Source organism: Bufo bufo, chromosome 5 (assembly GCF_905171765.1).
Source record: "Bufo bufo chromosome 5, aBufBuf1.1, whole genome shotgun sequence".
In the NCBI taxonomy this organism is placed as follows: domain Eukaryota; kingdom Metazoa; phylum Chordata; class Amphibia; order Anura; family Bufonidae; genus Bufo; species Bufo bufo.
In genome coordinates, this window is record NC_053393.1 from 515,609,374 (window position 1) to 515,624,698 (window position 15,325).

The 15,325-nt window shown below is 45.1% G+C and overlaps 1 protein-coding gene across 2 annotated transcripts in view; it reads left to right on the forward strand.

Moving 5' to 3' along the window:
- The first annotated feature begins 26 nt into the window (after positions 1–26).
- NSUN6 (NOP2/Sun RNA methyltransferase 6) overlaps positions 27–15,325 on the forward strand; it is a 43,672-nt gene continuing 28,373 nt past the window's right edge. For both annotated transcript variants that reach the window (XM_040434488.1, XM_040434489.1), the window contains exons 1-3: positions 27–333; positions 3,720–3,819; positions 8,244–8,399. In XM_040434488.1, coding sequence (XP_040290422.1) covers positions 3,745–3,819; positions 8,244–8,399 — 231 coding nt within the window. In that variant the 5' untranslated portion in view covers positions 27–333; positions 3,720–3,744. The remainder of the gene's footprint in view (positions 334–3,719; positions 3,820–8,243; positions 8,400–15,325) is intronic.

Below are 15,325 nucleotides of genomic sequence, written 5' to 3' on the forward strand. Positions count from 1 at the left end.
TCCCAGGGAATTCATTCGGTATAAGCGGTGATAGATACGTGCTTGTTTCTCGCCCATTATAATTCATTTTTCTCCTCGCCTCACAGTTTGGACTGGATCTGCCTCCTTTCCCTGGGCAGGAGAGATTGGTCTTCATAAACATGGCCGCCCCAGGATACTATGTGTCATGAAGTGAAGACATTTCTTTTATCCAATAGTCTTGTTTTTTTTTTTTGTATTAAATGTTGGCCAAGAAGAGGCACGTGTACTTTGTACAGGCGGCTGAGGACTGGATGGCACACTGAGAAGATTCGCTGTCACGGATGTTTGACCCACACCGGTTTCCGTAGCCAGGTATCTCTGCTTCTATGGAGGGGAGGGTGACAGAAGCTCTTCTTCCCTGTGGACGCTTTCTATGTCTCTGCTGGCTTCCCTTTAGGAAACTGCAAATCAGATCTTTCTCCATTGGTCAGCCTGGGCCTTGTAGTTCCACAGGGCAGAGTAGTGCTGGCAGCAGCCCTGTATATAACTCTGCATAAGGGCTTATTCAGACAGGGGCAGACATGTGCCTGATATTAAAAACTCAAGGGGCCTTTTACCAAACTGGTGTAAAATGGAACTGGCTTAGTTGCCCATAGCAACCAATCAGATTCCACCTTTCATTTTGGACAGCTCCTTTGGAAAATGAAAGGTGGAATCTGATTGGTTGCTAGGGGCAACTGAGCCAGTTCTACTTTACACCAGTTTGATAAATGACCCCATCAGTCTAGGAAAGTGAGAAATAAAAGCAGAATCCACATGGAAGCCGACGTGTGATATCCGGTTTTTCACATCTGTTACTAAGCAACGGGAAAAAGTGAAACCAGGATGTCCTTCAGTTTGTTTCCTACACGAGAAATACAAATGTAAAAATGGCAGCACAGAAGGCGACAAAGACATATTGGACAGTGGTGTCCTTTTTTTTCAGGACGAAAAAATCAGATACAGCCTACAAATAAGCTTTAGGGCTTGTTCACACGACCGTGCGAAGCCCGTGCTGTGGACCGCAAATTGCGGTTAGCTAAGCACGGGCACCTGCCGTGTGGCAGCCGTATAGGGATCGCGGCCCCATTCACTTGAATGGGTCCGCGATCCCTCCGTTCCGCAAAAAGATAGAGAAGGCTCTATCTTTTTGCGGTGCGGAAGCACGGAACGGAAGCTCAGAAAGCACGCCGTAGTGTTCCGTTCCGCATCTCCGGATTTGCAGACCCATTGAAATGAATGGCTCCGCATCCGTGATGCAGAATGGCCACGGAACGGGACCCGTGTATTGCGGATACGCAAATGCGGTCCGCAATATGGGCACGGGCCTCACACGGTTGCGTGAACGAGCCCCTTAAGGTGAGTGACAACCAGGAGGACCGCCGTTACAGCTTCTACAGAGGTTGTCACCTTTCCCACAGCCCTGAAATGGAGATCCGCCCAATCCGACACTGACTTCCTGATCCTGTATCCGACCACGACTAGACAGGAAACTACAACTTCCAGCATGCTCCTGTTTACTTATATGGAGGCTCTGAAAGCAGCCAAGCAAAGGAGCATGCTGGGAGTTGTAGTATTACAACAGCTGGAGTGCCGGAGGTAATGGGATGTGATAGAAGAGGACAGCTCTTGGGGACAGCTAGCACGCCCCTCCTTAGGTACCGAGCCTGAAAGGTTCAATTACTATGGATCCTTTAGGCTACTTTCACACTTGCGGCAGAGGATTCCGGCAGGCAGTTCAGTCACCGGAACGTATGCAAACTGGTGGCATTTGTCAGGATCCTGATCCGTATGACAAATGCATTGAAATGCCGGATCCGTCTCTCCGGAAAAACGGATCCGGCATTTTTTTTTTTTCACATTTTATGCGGTTTGAGCATGTGCAGACCGTAATGCCGGATTCGTTTTGCCGGAACACTCGGGGCCGGATCCGGCATTAATGCATTTCAATCGGAAAAAATGCCGGCAAGTGTTCCGGAATTTTGGACGGAGATAAAACCCGCAGCATGCTGCGGTATTATCTCCGTCCTGATCAGTCAAAAAGACTGAACTGAAGACATCCTGAACGGATTACTCTCCATTCAGAATGCATTAGGATAAAACTGATCAGTTCTTTTCCGGTATTGAGCCCCTAGGACGGAACTCCATGCCGGAAAAGAATAACGCTAGTGTGAAAGTGCCCTAAGGAAGACGACCGCCGTACATATGGAGTTGCTGCACACGACGATCATGCTAGTGCAATAATAACGCATAATTTATCGTATACTGCGCTCATATGCTATGGGTTGTATTAAAGGGGTTTTCCGAGATTTTTATACTGGTGGAGGTCTGACCCCCGGGACCCCCGCCGATCAGCTGTTTATCTGAGCAGAGCGGCCTACTCTCTGCTTTCCCTAGGAGGCCATCGACGTCACGTTCATCGGTCACGTGGCCTAGGAGCAGTTCAGACCCATTCAAGGGAATGAGGCTGAGCGCAATACCAAGCACAGCCACTATACAATGTATGGCGCTGTACTTGGTGAGCCCAGAGAAAGCCGCGGCGCTCACAGGTGTTTTCTCAAACAGCTGATTGGCGGGGGTCCCGGGAGTCGGACCCTCACCGATTAGATACTGATGACCTATCCTGAAGATAGGTCATCAGTATGAAAATCTTGGAAAACCATTTTAAAATTGCAGACAGTATTAGTCCTCGTTCACACCTCAGTGAATCACGGATGTGTGCTGTCTGAATACCCCACAGCGCACGTACCTATTGATTTTAATGTGTTTGCTCACACATCAGTAGTTTTCTATTCACCGTGGTTCAGTGGACCAAACACGCCCATTGAAGTCTATGGGTCTGTGAAAAACCACTGACAACACGAGCGCCATCCGTGTTTGGTCAGTTATTCAGGGACCATAGGTAGGAGATTCTCTAGAAATTCATTTTCAGCCTAGAAGAAGCCCTGGAATGAGAATGACACACGGAGGGCAAAAAACGGACACACGGATAAAACACAATTTTCGATAGACATCAGACACGGAAATGTGAACGAGGCCTTGACATCTTTGGAAAATCCATCTGTGAAGAACCTGCGTTTGGTCCGGGTGTCATCCCTATTCTACGGAAGCTGCTCAGCTGAAAATTAATTTCCAGAGCATCTCCTACCTGTGGTCCCTGAAAAGCTGACCAGACAGGGATGCCATCCGTGTCGTGTCAGCGTATTTTCACGGACCCATAGACTTCAGTGGGCACGTTGGGTCCTCATGCTCCCGTGATTTTTCCACTGACCCACGATCAATGTCAAACCACTGATATGTGAACAAACATTAAAATCAATGGGTACGCGCGCTCCCATGGAAAATGTGGACTGTACACATCCAATGTGAACAAGACCTTATGTAATTGCTCTGTTATATGCAGTTCGCATAACGATATCCAAATTTGCACAAAATCACGTACAAGAGGAAAGCGTAGTCCAGAGGCTCACGTTCACGGACGCAGGAGAAATGACGCGTTACATGGCGGCTATTCATTTGAAGATAATGAATGGGATGCGTTGTCCGCCAGAAGGAGAGCCTGTGGACGGGGGTCCCTGATCTGTGACATCCATATGTTCTCTCCCCGTGAGAGACCACCTTATGTGGTCCTAAAAACGTCCGTCTCCGGTCTATGAAAGTGATCCGCGTATTGTTGTATCGTGCGGTGTGACTGATGGCCGCCTTCTTCTTCCTTCCAGAAGTTACTGACATCTCCGGCGTAAAATGTCCTTCTTCCCAAAGATACGCCTAAGAGAGGAGGTCGCGGATTACCTGCGTAATGTGTATCTCAACCCCGAGGTGAGCAGCGGCATACTAATGTGTCTGTGCCAAAAAAGTGGTCCAACGTGGCGCTTCTGGGGGGGGGGGGGGGTTTATCCAAACGGGTGTAAAGGAGAATTGGCTTAGGTGCCCCTAGCAAGCAGCTGGGAAAAATGAAAGGTGGAATCTGATTGGTTGCTGTGGACAACTGAGCCAGTCCTACTTTACACCAGTTTGGATAAATCTCCCCCTCTGTGTAATTAAAGGGGTATTCCAATCCACAGGCTATGCTATAAGTACGGGTCTCATGCCATCCTGTGAATCTATGTTATAAAAATCAATGTCTGTCTGTCCTCTATTGGCATCCAAAGGCCTGAACAGTCGGACACCACATTTGGCACATAGGTACTTCAGGTGTCCGGGAAGGTTCTCAGCGCTCTAGGACCTAATGTCCTTGAGATATTCCCATGAAATGTATTAGCCAATAGAAGCTCGCAGGTCCTTCACTCATATCCTAACTACCATACACACGGTCACATGACCCTTATTGGCCAATAGAAACTCGCAGGTCCTTCACTCATAGCCTAACTACCATACACACGGTCACATGACTCTTATTGGCCAATGGAAGCTCGCAGGCCCTTAGTCTCCACATACACACAGTTTTACACCAGGTTTCCATAACAACTCAGCCATTTTTTATTCACTGTTATAGGTCGGCTTCACTATTAAGGGGGCAGGGTGCTGTGGAGATCAGTGTTAAGGGGGCGAGGCACCGTGGAGGTTACTATTAATGGGTCGGGGCTCTGTGGAGGTCACTATTAAGGGGGCAGGGTGCTGTGGAGGTCACTGTTAAGGGGGCAGGGTGCTGGGGAGGTCACTGCTAAGGGGCGGGCACTGTGGAGGTCACAGTTAAGGGGGCAGGGTGCTGTGGAAGTCGCTGTTAAGGGGGCATGGTGCTGTAGAGGTAACTGTTAAGGGGGTCGGGTGCTCTGGAGGTCGCTGTTATGGGGACAGTTAAAAATAAAATAAACAGTGTGTGTATATAGGGCTACTAGTGATTTCCTTGTTAAAAAAATAAAAAGGGCAGGGATTGGCCTCCTGGACAACCTTGGAGCAAATCCAATAAACACACAGACAGAACAACACTTCATGTTCGGGCAGCGCCAGGGACTTTTTCTAGTATGTCGTAAATGCCAGAGATGAGAATACCCCTTTAAAACTACACCAGCGGGATAAATACAGTGGATATAAAAAGTCTACACACCCCTGTTAAAATGTCAGGTTTCTGTGATGTAAAAAAAAATAATGAGAAAAAGATAAATCCTTTCAGAACTTTTTCCACCTTTAATGTGACCTATAAACTGTACAACTCAATTAAAAAAAGAAAATGAAATATTTTAGGTAGAGGGAAGAAAAAAAATAAAAATAAAATAATATGATTGCATAAGTGTGCACACCCTTAAACTAAAACTTTGTTAAAGCACCTTTTGATTTTATTACAGCACTCAGTCTTTTTGGGTAGGAGTCTATCAGCATGGCACATTTTGACTTGGCAAGATTTGCCCACTCTTCTTTGCAAAAACACTCCAAATCTGTCAGATTGCGAGGGCATCTCCTGTGCACAGCCCTCTTCAGATCACCCCACAGATTTCCAATCGGATTCAGGTCTGGGCTCTGGCTGGGCCATTCCAAAACTTTAATCTTCTTCTGGTGAAGTCATTCCTTTGTTGATTTGGATGTATGCTTTGGGTCGTTGTCATGCTGAAAGATAAAGTTCTTCTTCATGTTCAGCTTTCTAGCAGAAGACTGAAGGTTTTGTGCCAATATGGACTGGTATTTGGAACTGTTCATAATTCCCTCTAGCTTAACTAAGGCCCCAGTTCCAGCTGAAGAAAAACAGCCCCTTGGCATGATGCTGCCACCTCCATGCTTCACTGTGGGTATGGTGTTCTTTTGGTGATGTGCAGTGTTGTTTTTGCGCCAAACATATCTTTTGGAATTATGGCCAAAAAGTTCAACCTTGGTTTCATCAGACCATAACACCTTTTCCCACATGCTTTTGGGAGACTTCAGATGTGTTTTTGCAAAATGTAGCCTGGCTTGGATGTTTTTCTTCGTAAGAAAAGGCTTTCGTCTTGCCACTCTACCCCATAGCCCAGACATATGAAAAATACGGGAGATTGTTGTCACGTGTACCACACAGCCAGTACTTGCCAGTTATTCCTGCAGCTCCTTTAATGTTGCTGTAGGCCTCTTGATAGCCTCCCAGACCAGTTTTCTTCTCGTCTTTTCATCAATTTTGGAGGGACGTCCAGTTCTTGGTAATGTCACTGTTGTGCCATATTTTCTCCACTTGATGATGACTGTCTTCACTGTGTTCCATGGTATATCTAATGCCTTGGAAATTCTTTTGTACCCTTCTCCTGACTGATACCTTATAACAATGAGATCCCTCTGATGCTTTGGAAGCTCTCTGTGGACCATGGCTTTTGCTGTGGGATGCGACTAAGAAAATTTCAGGAAAGACAAACTAGAGCAGCTGAACTTTATTTGGGGTTAATCAGAGGCACTTTAAAGGGAACCTGTCATGTGGATATTTGATTATAATCTAACTAATTATATACAATCATTAACTACTAAAAAGTGCCTTAGATGTATTCACTTACTGGTGTGACAGATGGTTACCTCATAATATACACACAAAGATGCCACATGCCGCTAATGAGCTGATTTGAGTCCATCGTGATGTCATTTAGTCCAGCGTTTATTTAATTAACAGCTAAAGCCACTCCCCTTTCCACCTGCTGATTCATATGGAAAATAACTGTCAATCAGCAGCAGGTGGGCGGGAAGAGTCAGGAGCTCATGAATATTCAGGACTCCTCATTATGAGCTGGAGCTTTTCAATACAAGATGTTGGCAGATTGACTGGGTCAATTAAAGAAAGTGACCCAGCATTGTGCTAAGAGAATCAGTCACTTATTTATGTTGCCCTTAGTTAGGACACCATAAAACTGGTGCCAGGTTCCCTTTACATGATGGCAGGTGTATGCTGACTCCTATTTAACAGGACTTTGAATGTAATTGCTTAATTCTGAACACAGCTACATCCCCAGTTAGAAGAGGGTGTGCACACTTATGCAACCACATTATTTTAGTTTTTTGTTTTGTTTTCTTCCCTCCACCTAAAAGATTTCAGTTTGTTTTTCAATTGAGTGGTGCAGTTTATAGGTCACATTAAAGGTGGGAAAAGTTCTGAAATGATTTATCTTTGTCTCATTTTTTTACAGCACAGAAACCTGACATTTTAACAGGGGTGTGTAGACTTTTTATATCCACTGTATATATAGGATGTACTATATGATGTCTGATTTTAATTTTTTACATTAGTCATGGGATAACCCCTTTAAATCTGCTTCCACTTGCACATTGATTTTATTGCAGATTTGATAGTTGAATCGCTCCGGACTAGGTATTGCCCTACTGTGAGTCAAGACTGGGGCAGACGGCAGCTGCAACCAATGATCTTATGGAGACCTAGGAACAATATAGTTCTCCATATTAGTGGACATGGAACATTCAGGATCTGGTATATGTTCCTAAAGGATCCCAATATCCTCTGCCTAGCCTGATGACGATTAAGGGTCCATTCACACGTCCGCAATTTCATGCCGCATTTTGCGGAACAGAATTGCGGACCCATTCATTTCTATGGGGCAGCACGATGTGCACCTCCGGGTCCGCAATTCCGTTCCCGAAAAAAATAGAACATGTCCTATTCTTGTCCGCAATTGCGGACAAGAATAGGCATATTCTATTAGTGCCGGCGATATGCGGTCCGCAAAATGCGGAACGCACATTGCCGTGTTCGTGTTTTGCGGATCCACGGATCCACAAAACACATTACAGACGTGTGAATGGACCCTAAAGGGGTTGTCTCACTTCATCAAGTGACATTTATCATGCAGAGAAAATTAATACAAGGCACTTACTAATGTGTTGTGATTGTCCATATTTCCTCCTTTTCTGGCTGGATTCATTTTATACACTGCTCATTTCCATGGTTACGACCACCCTGCAATCCAGCAGTGGTGGTCGTGCACACTATAGCAACAAGTGTCAGCCTCTCTGGTGGCCAAGACTGCGAGAGCGCGCATAGGCAAGCACGACCACCGCTGTAAGATTGCAGGGTGGTCGTAACCATGGAAACAAGCAGTGTATAATGTGACGGAAAAATGAATGAAGCCAGCAAAGGAGACAATATGGACAATCACAATACATTAGTAAGTGCCTTGTACTAACTTTCTCTACTTGATAACTTCCATCTGCTGAAGTGAGACGACCCCTTGTGGTTTAGCCACACATAAGATGTATTTTTAAAGTTTTTTTCTACTCCGGCAGTTACTTTCACATAGTGTTTTAAAACGTAGACCCTTTATTTTCTTTAACCTGTCTTACAGCTTGTGGCCACATTGGGGCAAGAAGAAGCAGAGAAGAAATTTGTGCGTCTGCAGAATCATTTGTCCCATCCGCCATCTTTTACCACCATCCGTGTAAATACGAGACGGACCTCTGTGGAAAACGCAAAACAGCTTCTTAGTGAAGAAATACATAAGGTTAGAAGGACATTTTGGGACATATCTTTGTAAGAGTCCATTCACACGTCCGCGGAACGGGTGCGGACCCATTAATTCTCTATGGGGCAGGAATGGATGCGGAGAGCACACAGTGTGCTATCCGCATTTCCAGAGCGCGCCCACGATCTTCCGGTCCGCGGCTCCGGAAAAAAATAGAACATGTCCTATTCTTGTCGGCAATTGCGGACAAGAATAGGCAGTTCTATGGGGGGTACCGGCCGGGTGTATTGCAGATCCGCAATACACTACGGACGTGTGAAGGGACCCTTAGTGAAAGTCGAAGTATGCTGAAAGATTGGATGTTAAACAGTTAATACCAGAAATAATAGGTCTCCCAGGTGGTCGGGTCAGGGATTTGTGAATCCTAGGCAGGAAGTAAAAGCGTGAAATGGATGGATGTAACACTGTCCGGAATTCTCTTTCTTTTTTTATCTATAATACCTATCTGAAAACCCGCCTCTACCAGTTCAGAGAGGAGTGGGGTCCTCAATAATGATTCGATAAAATTCTTGCTCTGAGAGTATTCTCTGTGATTGAGCTAGATAATAATCGGAATCCATGATCACTACATCCCCCCCCCCCCTTATCTGCACTTTTAAAGGGAACCTGTCACCTCAAAAACGCATATAAAACCGCCAGCATTACCGTATAGTAGCCCCCAGTCTGTTCATAATCATATGTTTGATCCGGTAGTCTGATGCTCAATAGCTTAAAAAAACTATATTTTAAGCGCTATCTTGCCGGTCAGCTTCAAGTCAAGGTAAGAACGCCCCCTAACCGTCCCCTCTCTTGTTTAATTGACAGCCAGAAGTCTCACGCATGTGTGGTGCGCTCCTTGGTAAGGCGCGATCCCGTCTCCGGCTGCCGCTGTTAGCCGGCTTTCAGTGGTGCACCACGCATGCGTGAGACTTCTGGCTGTCAATCAAACAAGAGAGGGGACGGTTAGGGGGCGTTCTTACCTTGACTTGAAGCTGACCGGCAAGATAGCGCTGATGGCGCTCAAAATATAGTTTTTTTTTTAAGCTATTGAGCATCAGACTACCGGATCAAACATATGATTATGAACAGACTGGGGGCTACTATACGGTAATGCTGGCGGTTTTATATGCGTTTTTGAGGTGACAGGTTCCCTTTAATTACAATGTTTTTATTTTGGGTAAGGTTTTTCAAAGCTATTTTTCCCTCTATAGTAAGATTGGGCTTGATGTGTAATCTCTTCATAGACCTTTTTCTGGTGGTACTATAACCCGCGAAAGCTTCTTTTAGATCATTCATCACCATATTATAATAACTTTCAGTGTGTGGGCCCCTACTTTCGATGGGGTAAAAGGATGATTTATTTCTAAGTTGGGATCGAATAGGGGTTGGTCCTGATAGCTCTTGGGTATCTAGTTCCGGTTGGTGTTGGGATAAGGTACTGGGCAATGGTGGAGGATTATTTTTGGACCTGGATGTTTGATATATAAAATAACGTTTGAGAGTCAATTTACGTATATATTGATTTAGGTCAACAAATAATTCAGAGTCCTGGTTCGTTGGTGGGACAGAATGAAAGTCCTTTGCTAAGTAGGGTCATTTCATTTTGTTTTATGTGTTTGGACAGGTTGAAAATACCCAGATCTCTTTCTCGTAATTTCTTAACTTCAGGATCGTTCGTAATAGTGGACAGGGGGGGGGTGTTTGTTGGTCTTTAATCATCTTTCGGTTTGGATTTTTTGTTTAAACGAAAGTGCTGGGTGAGGGAAGCAATTTTTAAGATACATATAGCTTTTTAATTTGAGAGTCAGGTTCGACGAGATAAGTTGACGTTTAGAAATAAGGATCTTCATCAGTTCACTCGAGCATTTGTCACTGATATATCAAGTCAGTTTGTTGTAAATTCCATGTTGTTGCAAAAAGTAGGCTTTAGTGAAGATCTTAAACCCTGGGGGATCATCCCCAAAGATAGATAGATGGATAGAAAATACCATCAATTTCATTATGCAGGAACTCCTTAGTAAGGTCTATGATGTTAGCTTCAATTGTAGTGATATTTTCATCGTTTTCTTTCCAGGTGGACAGATGGCCAAGTACCTTCTGGTATTATTGATAGCTGGCTCAACTTTTTGGTGGATAGGAGATAACCAACTTCACGTTGGATTCTAGTTGTAAGGTCGTTTAGATCATGGTGAAGGGACATCCACCCCGAGGCAGCCACAGGTCCCCTGACCGATGTGGGTGTATTCCCCTTACAGTCCATTAGCAATGAAAGAAACAAAAAATAATAATGGGGGTTACTCCAATATATTTTGAGAGCTCTCAAAATATAAAGTGAGAACAGAGAAGTGCCAGGGTGGTGGGACTAGAAAAGAGTAAAAGAAAGAAGGCCAGATGAGGATAGGCAGCACAGGTGGTCAGAGTACGGGATGAAACCTGTACATCAGTAGGAGATAAAAAGGTGTTTTGGCTGGAAACGGATGGGCACCTGAGGGACAGGGCTCAGTGCCACCTCCAATCAGCCAAAAAAATTAGACCAACATGTTCATAGTTTTGGAAATCGATGGGGGGGTCCGAGCTCACTGACCATCAGAAATTTCACTTACTGACCTGTCTAAATGCCACCGGCATCAATCGCTTTCTCGGGTCAGCACGCTGTCTTTGAAATGGCTGATCGGCAAGGAACTGAAGATTTCATACAAAGGTGTCCTGGGACGTCTTCAGCAGAATGAAACCAGAAAGTCCTGATGTATGACTGCCCACAGGACGGGCGCCTCGGAGCACAGGTTGGTGTTCAAGCTCAGATATTGCAGAGTTGTCTGGTTTGGACAGTCCTTGCATAGTCCTCTGAAGATGTGCAGGGAACCCATTGAAATCAGTGGCCTGTTGCTGTTATCCACAAATTAGACACGTCTTCTAGATAGAAGCCGTGAAATCTGTATGGGTGACGTGTTGTGGAAAGGCCGTGATACAGGCTCTCCTTACCATTGCAGAACGAGGCCAGGGCACTGCTGAGTTTGCATTTGGAAGCTCTGCTGTGACTGCTTGGGAGAGAAGGGGGGTAAATGCTGTGACTACTATTGTGGGGCGTGCTCTGCTGTGACTACTTGGGAGAGAAAGGGGGCATTCTGTAACTATTTATTGCGGGGTGTGCTCTGCTGTGACTGCCTGGGAGAGAAGGGGGCATTCTGTGACTACTAGTGGGGGCATGTTCTGCTGAAACTACTTGGGAGAGAGGGGGGGCATTCTGTGACTACTAGTGGGGGCGTGTTCTACTCTGGGCATGTTTAATCTCAAGTAATGTGTAGGGGCAAGCTTATACATCTGAACTGAGTCCTATGGTGTCTTAAAGGGCGTGTTTCACCAAAAACATTTTTCTGCCAGTTACAACCAGATAGGGACATGTATCCTTTTTTCAAATCTGTTTTTATTTTGTAATTGTAGATTTATTTTTTTCTATTCTATTTGCTGAACCTGATTATGGGGGCGGCCATCTTACCTGACCTTTACGGCAGCCACATGGTCAGGAGGGGACCTTATTGACTTCTATAGGAGAGTTTTCTAGGCATGCTCTGTGACCTGTTAAGAGGTCACAAGGGACTACATAAGCTGAGATAATTATATATCTACTGTATCTCTGTCTTTCTACGTATCTAGTTTGTACCTGTTTATCGCATATCTATATCTGTCTATCGGATCTCATATCTATCTATCTATCTATCTATAAAACAAAAATACAACAGCAGCACAGTTAGAAAAAAGTAAATCGGGTGAAAATCCTCAGGGAAGGTAGGCAACCATTCCACTGTACAATATTTCCAAAAGCTTGACAAATGCCTCATTAAGTGGGCTGAAACGTTGCCTGGGAATAATTCGGGTCATCACCTTTCACTTTGATTTGGAGTGCTGCCTCATTTTTTTGGAAATATATCTATCTATTTATCTGCCTGTCTAATATCTGCAGGGGTGCACCTAGCCTTTCTGCTGCCTGAAGCGAAAACTGATACGGCGCCCCCCTTCTCAATGCAAATTTCTTAACCTAACCCCTTCCCTTCAGCCCATGGCTCTTCCGCTGCCCCCCTCTTGCCCCTACCTGGTGCTGCCTGAGGAGATCGCCTCACCTGGCCTCATTAGTGGGTGCACCCCTGAATATCTGTTATTCTAATCTCGCCTATGATAATGAGATGACTGCTGAAAAGTGATCTGAACAGACCAGGAAATGGAGCCTATTATTAGTCTTGTCTTAGTGGCCAGTGCAAAAACTGCAGGATTTTAGGATTTTTAGATAGTTTGATTAATATAGTGTCATAGAAAATGAAATATAACATCATCCAAAAAATTTGGAAAAAATAAAATATGTTAAAGAGGACCTTTCATCGGTCCAAACATTGTAAACTAAGTGTCATGATCTGTACAGCGGCGCCCAGGGATCTCACTGCACTTACTATTATCCCTGGGCGCCGCTCCGTTCTCCCGTTATGTCCTCCGGTATGTTCGGGGACTTGGTTATAGTAGGCGGAGACTTAGGAGACTTGGTTATAGTAGGCGGAGACTGCCATTGTTCTGCGGGCGTCTCCTCCTCCTAGGCTGTAGCGCTGGCCAATCGCATCGCAGAGCTCACAGCCTAGGAGAAAAAAACCTCCCAGGCTGTGAGCTCTGCGCTGCGATTGGCCAGCGCTACAGCCTAGGAGAAGGAGACGCCCAGGAGAACAAGGGCAGACTCCGCCCAGTATAACTAAGTCCCCGAACATACCGGAGGGCATAACGGGAGAACGGAGCGGCGCCCAGGGATAATAGTAAGTGCAGTGAGATCCCTGGGCGCCGCTGTACAGATCATGATACTTAGTTCACAATGTTTGGACCGATGAAAGGTCCTCTTTAACATAAAAACTTGATTTAAACAAGGGCATGAATGATGTCTTCTAGGCCTGACCGATCTGTTTTCTTCTCACTTTGGGAGGGGGTCCGTGTGCTTGTCAGTGAACATGTCCCTGTAATGAGCTGGGCGACCCCTCTCCATGTTCCAGAATCAATTAAAGAGATGACTTGAAAGTGCGAAGGATAAGTCGCATTGTGCAGTCACGCTCCCCACAGAGCTGCCTTCATTTTGACAGCTTTTTATTTGTCTGTTTTCTAGGTCGAACACAAGGGTTAAAACATTCAGAAACCCTGACTAATAAAAGCGCCCACCGTCTGCAACGAATCCAGTACCCGCAGTCCGCAGCTATCCCATGCAGTGCAGCTAGGTTACTGTGCTCTGGGCAGGGTACTTCTACTTCTCCAATCTCATAGCTTGAAGGGGTTATCCAGGAATTTGATATTGATGAGCTGTCCTCCAGGATAGGTCATCCATATCAGATCGGCGGGGGTCCATCAGCTGCCTGGTGAACGCTGCGGTCTCTTCACAGCTTGAATGGGACTGAGCTGCATCCAGGCCATGTGACTGATGTACGGTGACATCACATGGTCTAGGAAGACGCCTAAGAGCTCATCAGGGATGCCGGGAGTCAGACCCCCACCCATCTGATATTGATGACCTACCCTGAGGATAGATCATCAATATCAAATTTCCAGATAACTCCATTAAAGAAAATGTGTCATCAGAGAACGACCTATTGTTTAAATCACATTTAAAGAATTTTTGATGATGTTATTTTTCATCTTCCATGTCACTGTCTATATTTAAACAAAAAACATAAAATCCTGCGGTTTTCACGCTGGCCACTAAAGGTGAGTTCACATCACATTTTATGCCTCCGTTTGACGTACAGTACAGACCAAAAGTTTGGACACACCTTCTCATTCAAAGAGTTTTCTTTATTTTCATGACTATGAAGGCATCAAAACTATGAATTAACACATGTGGAATTATACACATAACAAACAAGTGTGAAACAACTGAAAATATGTCATATTCTAGGTTCTTCAAAGTAGCCACATTTTGCTTTGATTACTGCTTTGCACACTCTTGGCATTCTCCTGATGAGCTTCAAGAGGTAGTCCCCTGAAATGTGTCAGCAGCAAGGCCCAATCATCAGCACACATCCTTAGTTAGATTTAGGTATACACCACAATATCATAACTCTAGGGAAGCATCATACTTATGGATGCATGAGTCCCCTAGTAAGTGATAATCCAGGACCCTCAAATTTCGAGGGTCGGTTTCGCTTGAGATAGACCCCCCTCCCTTTCCAGTCTTATAACAACATTCAGTCTTGCTATGTACTCTGCTATAACACAAGGCAGTGGTTGTGTCCAGTGTTTTACGTGCCTGGTACAACATCCCTTTTATTCCTATATATAATAGGCGTCTGTAGTTGATCAGATTCAATAATGCCGCGTAGGCGCATATTAGGATCAAGAGGGAATTCTGCATTACACACTTTATTGATTAGCTGTATGACCTCACTCCGATATTCTCTTAATGCACAGCCGCTCCATAGTATATGTAACAGATCAGCCTCCGACAACAGGAGTCTCTCTATACTCTCTATATCCAATCTTAAACAGGAATAGCGGGGTTTTAACGGCTGGGACAATCTAGCAGCTTCACTCAGGGATAGGCTCGGGGTCAAGGCCAGCGTCTCCTCCCATTGAGTATCAGTAATACTCCCAACATCGTTTTCCCATTGTGCCTTTACCCTTAGAGGAAAGGCCTTCAGAAACTCCACGTGCAATGATTGATAAATTCTCGAGATAGCTCCCCTTGCAGATCCTACCGCCACCTCAGAGTCAAGCTCCTGATTGGATGTATATTGCAGCGATAGTGTTTAGGATTGGGTATCTAATGCCGTGTCTGATCTGTAAGTACTTATAGAAATGACGGGAGGGTAGACCGAACTCAGAGCACAGTTGCTGAAATTGCTTCAGGAGGTCCTGGGAGTACGATTGTCCAATGTTCCAAATCCATTTCCTTTCCCATAGGGCGA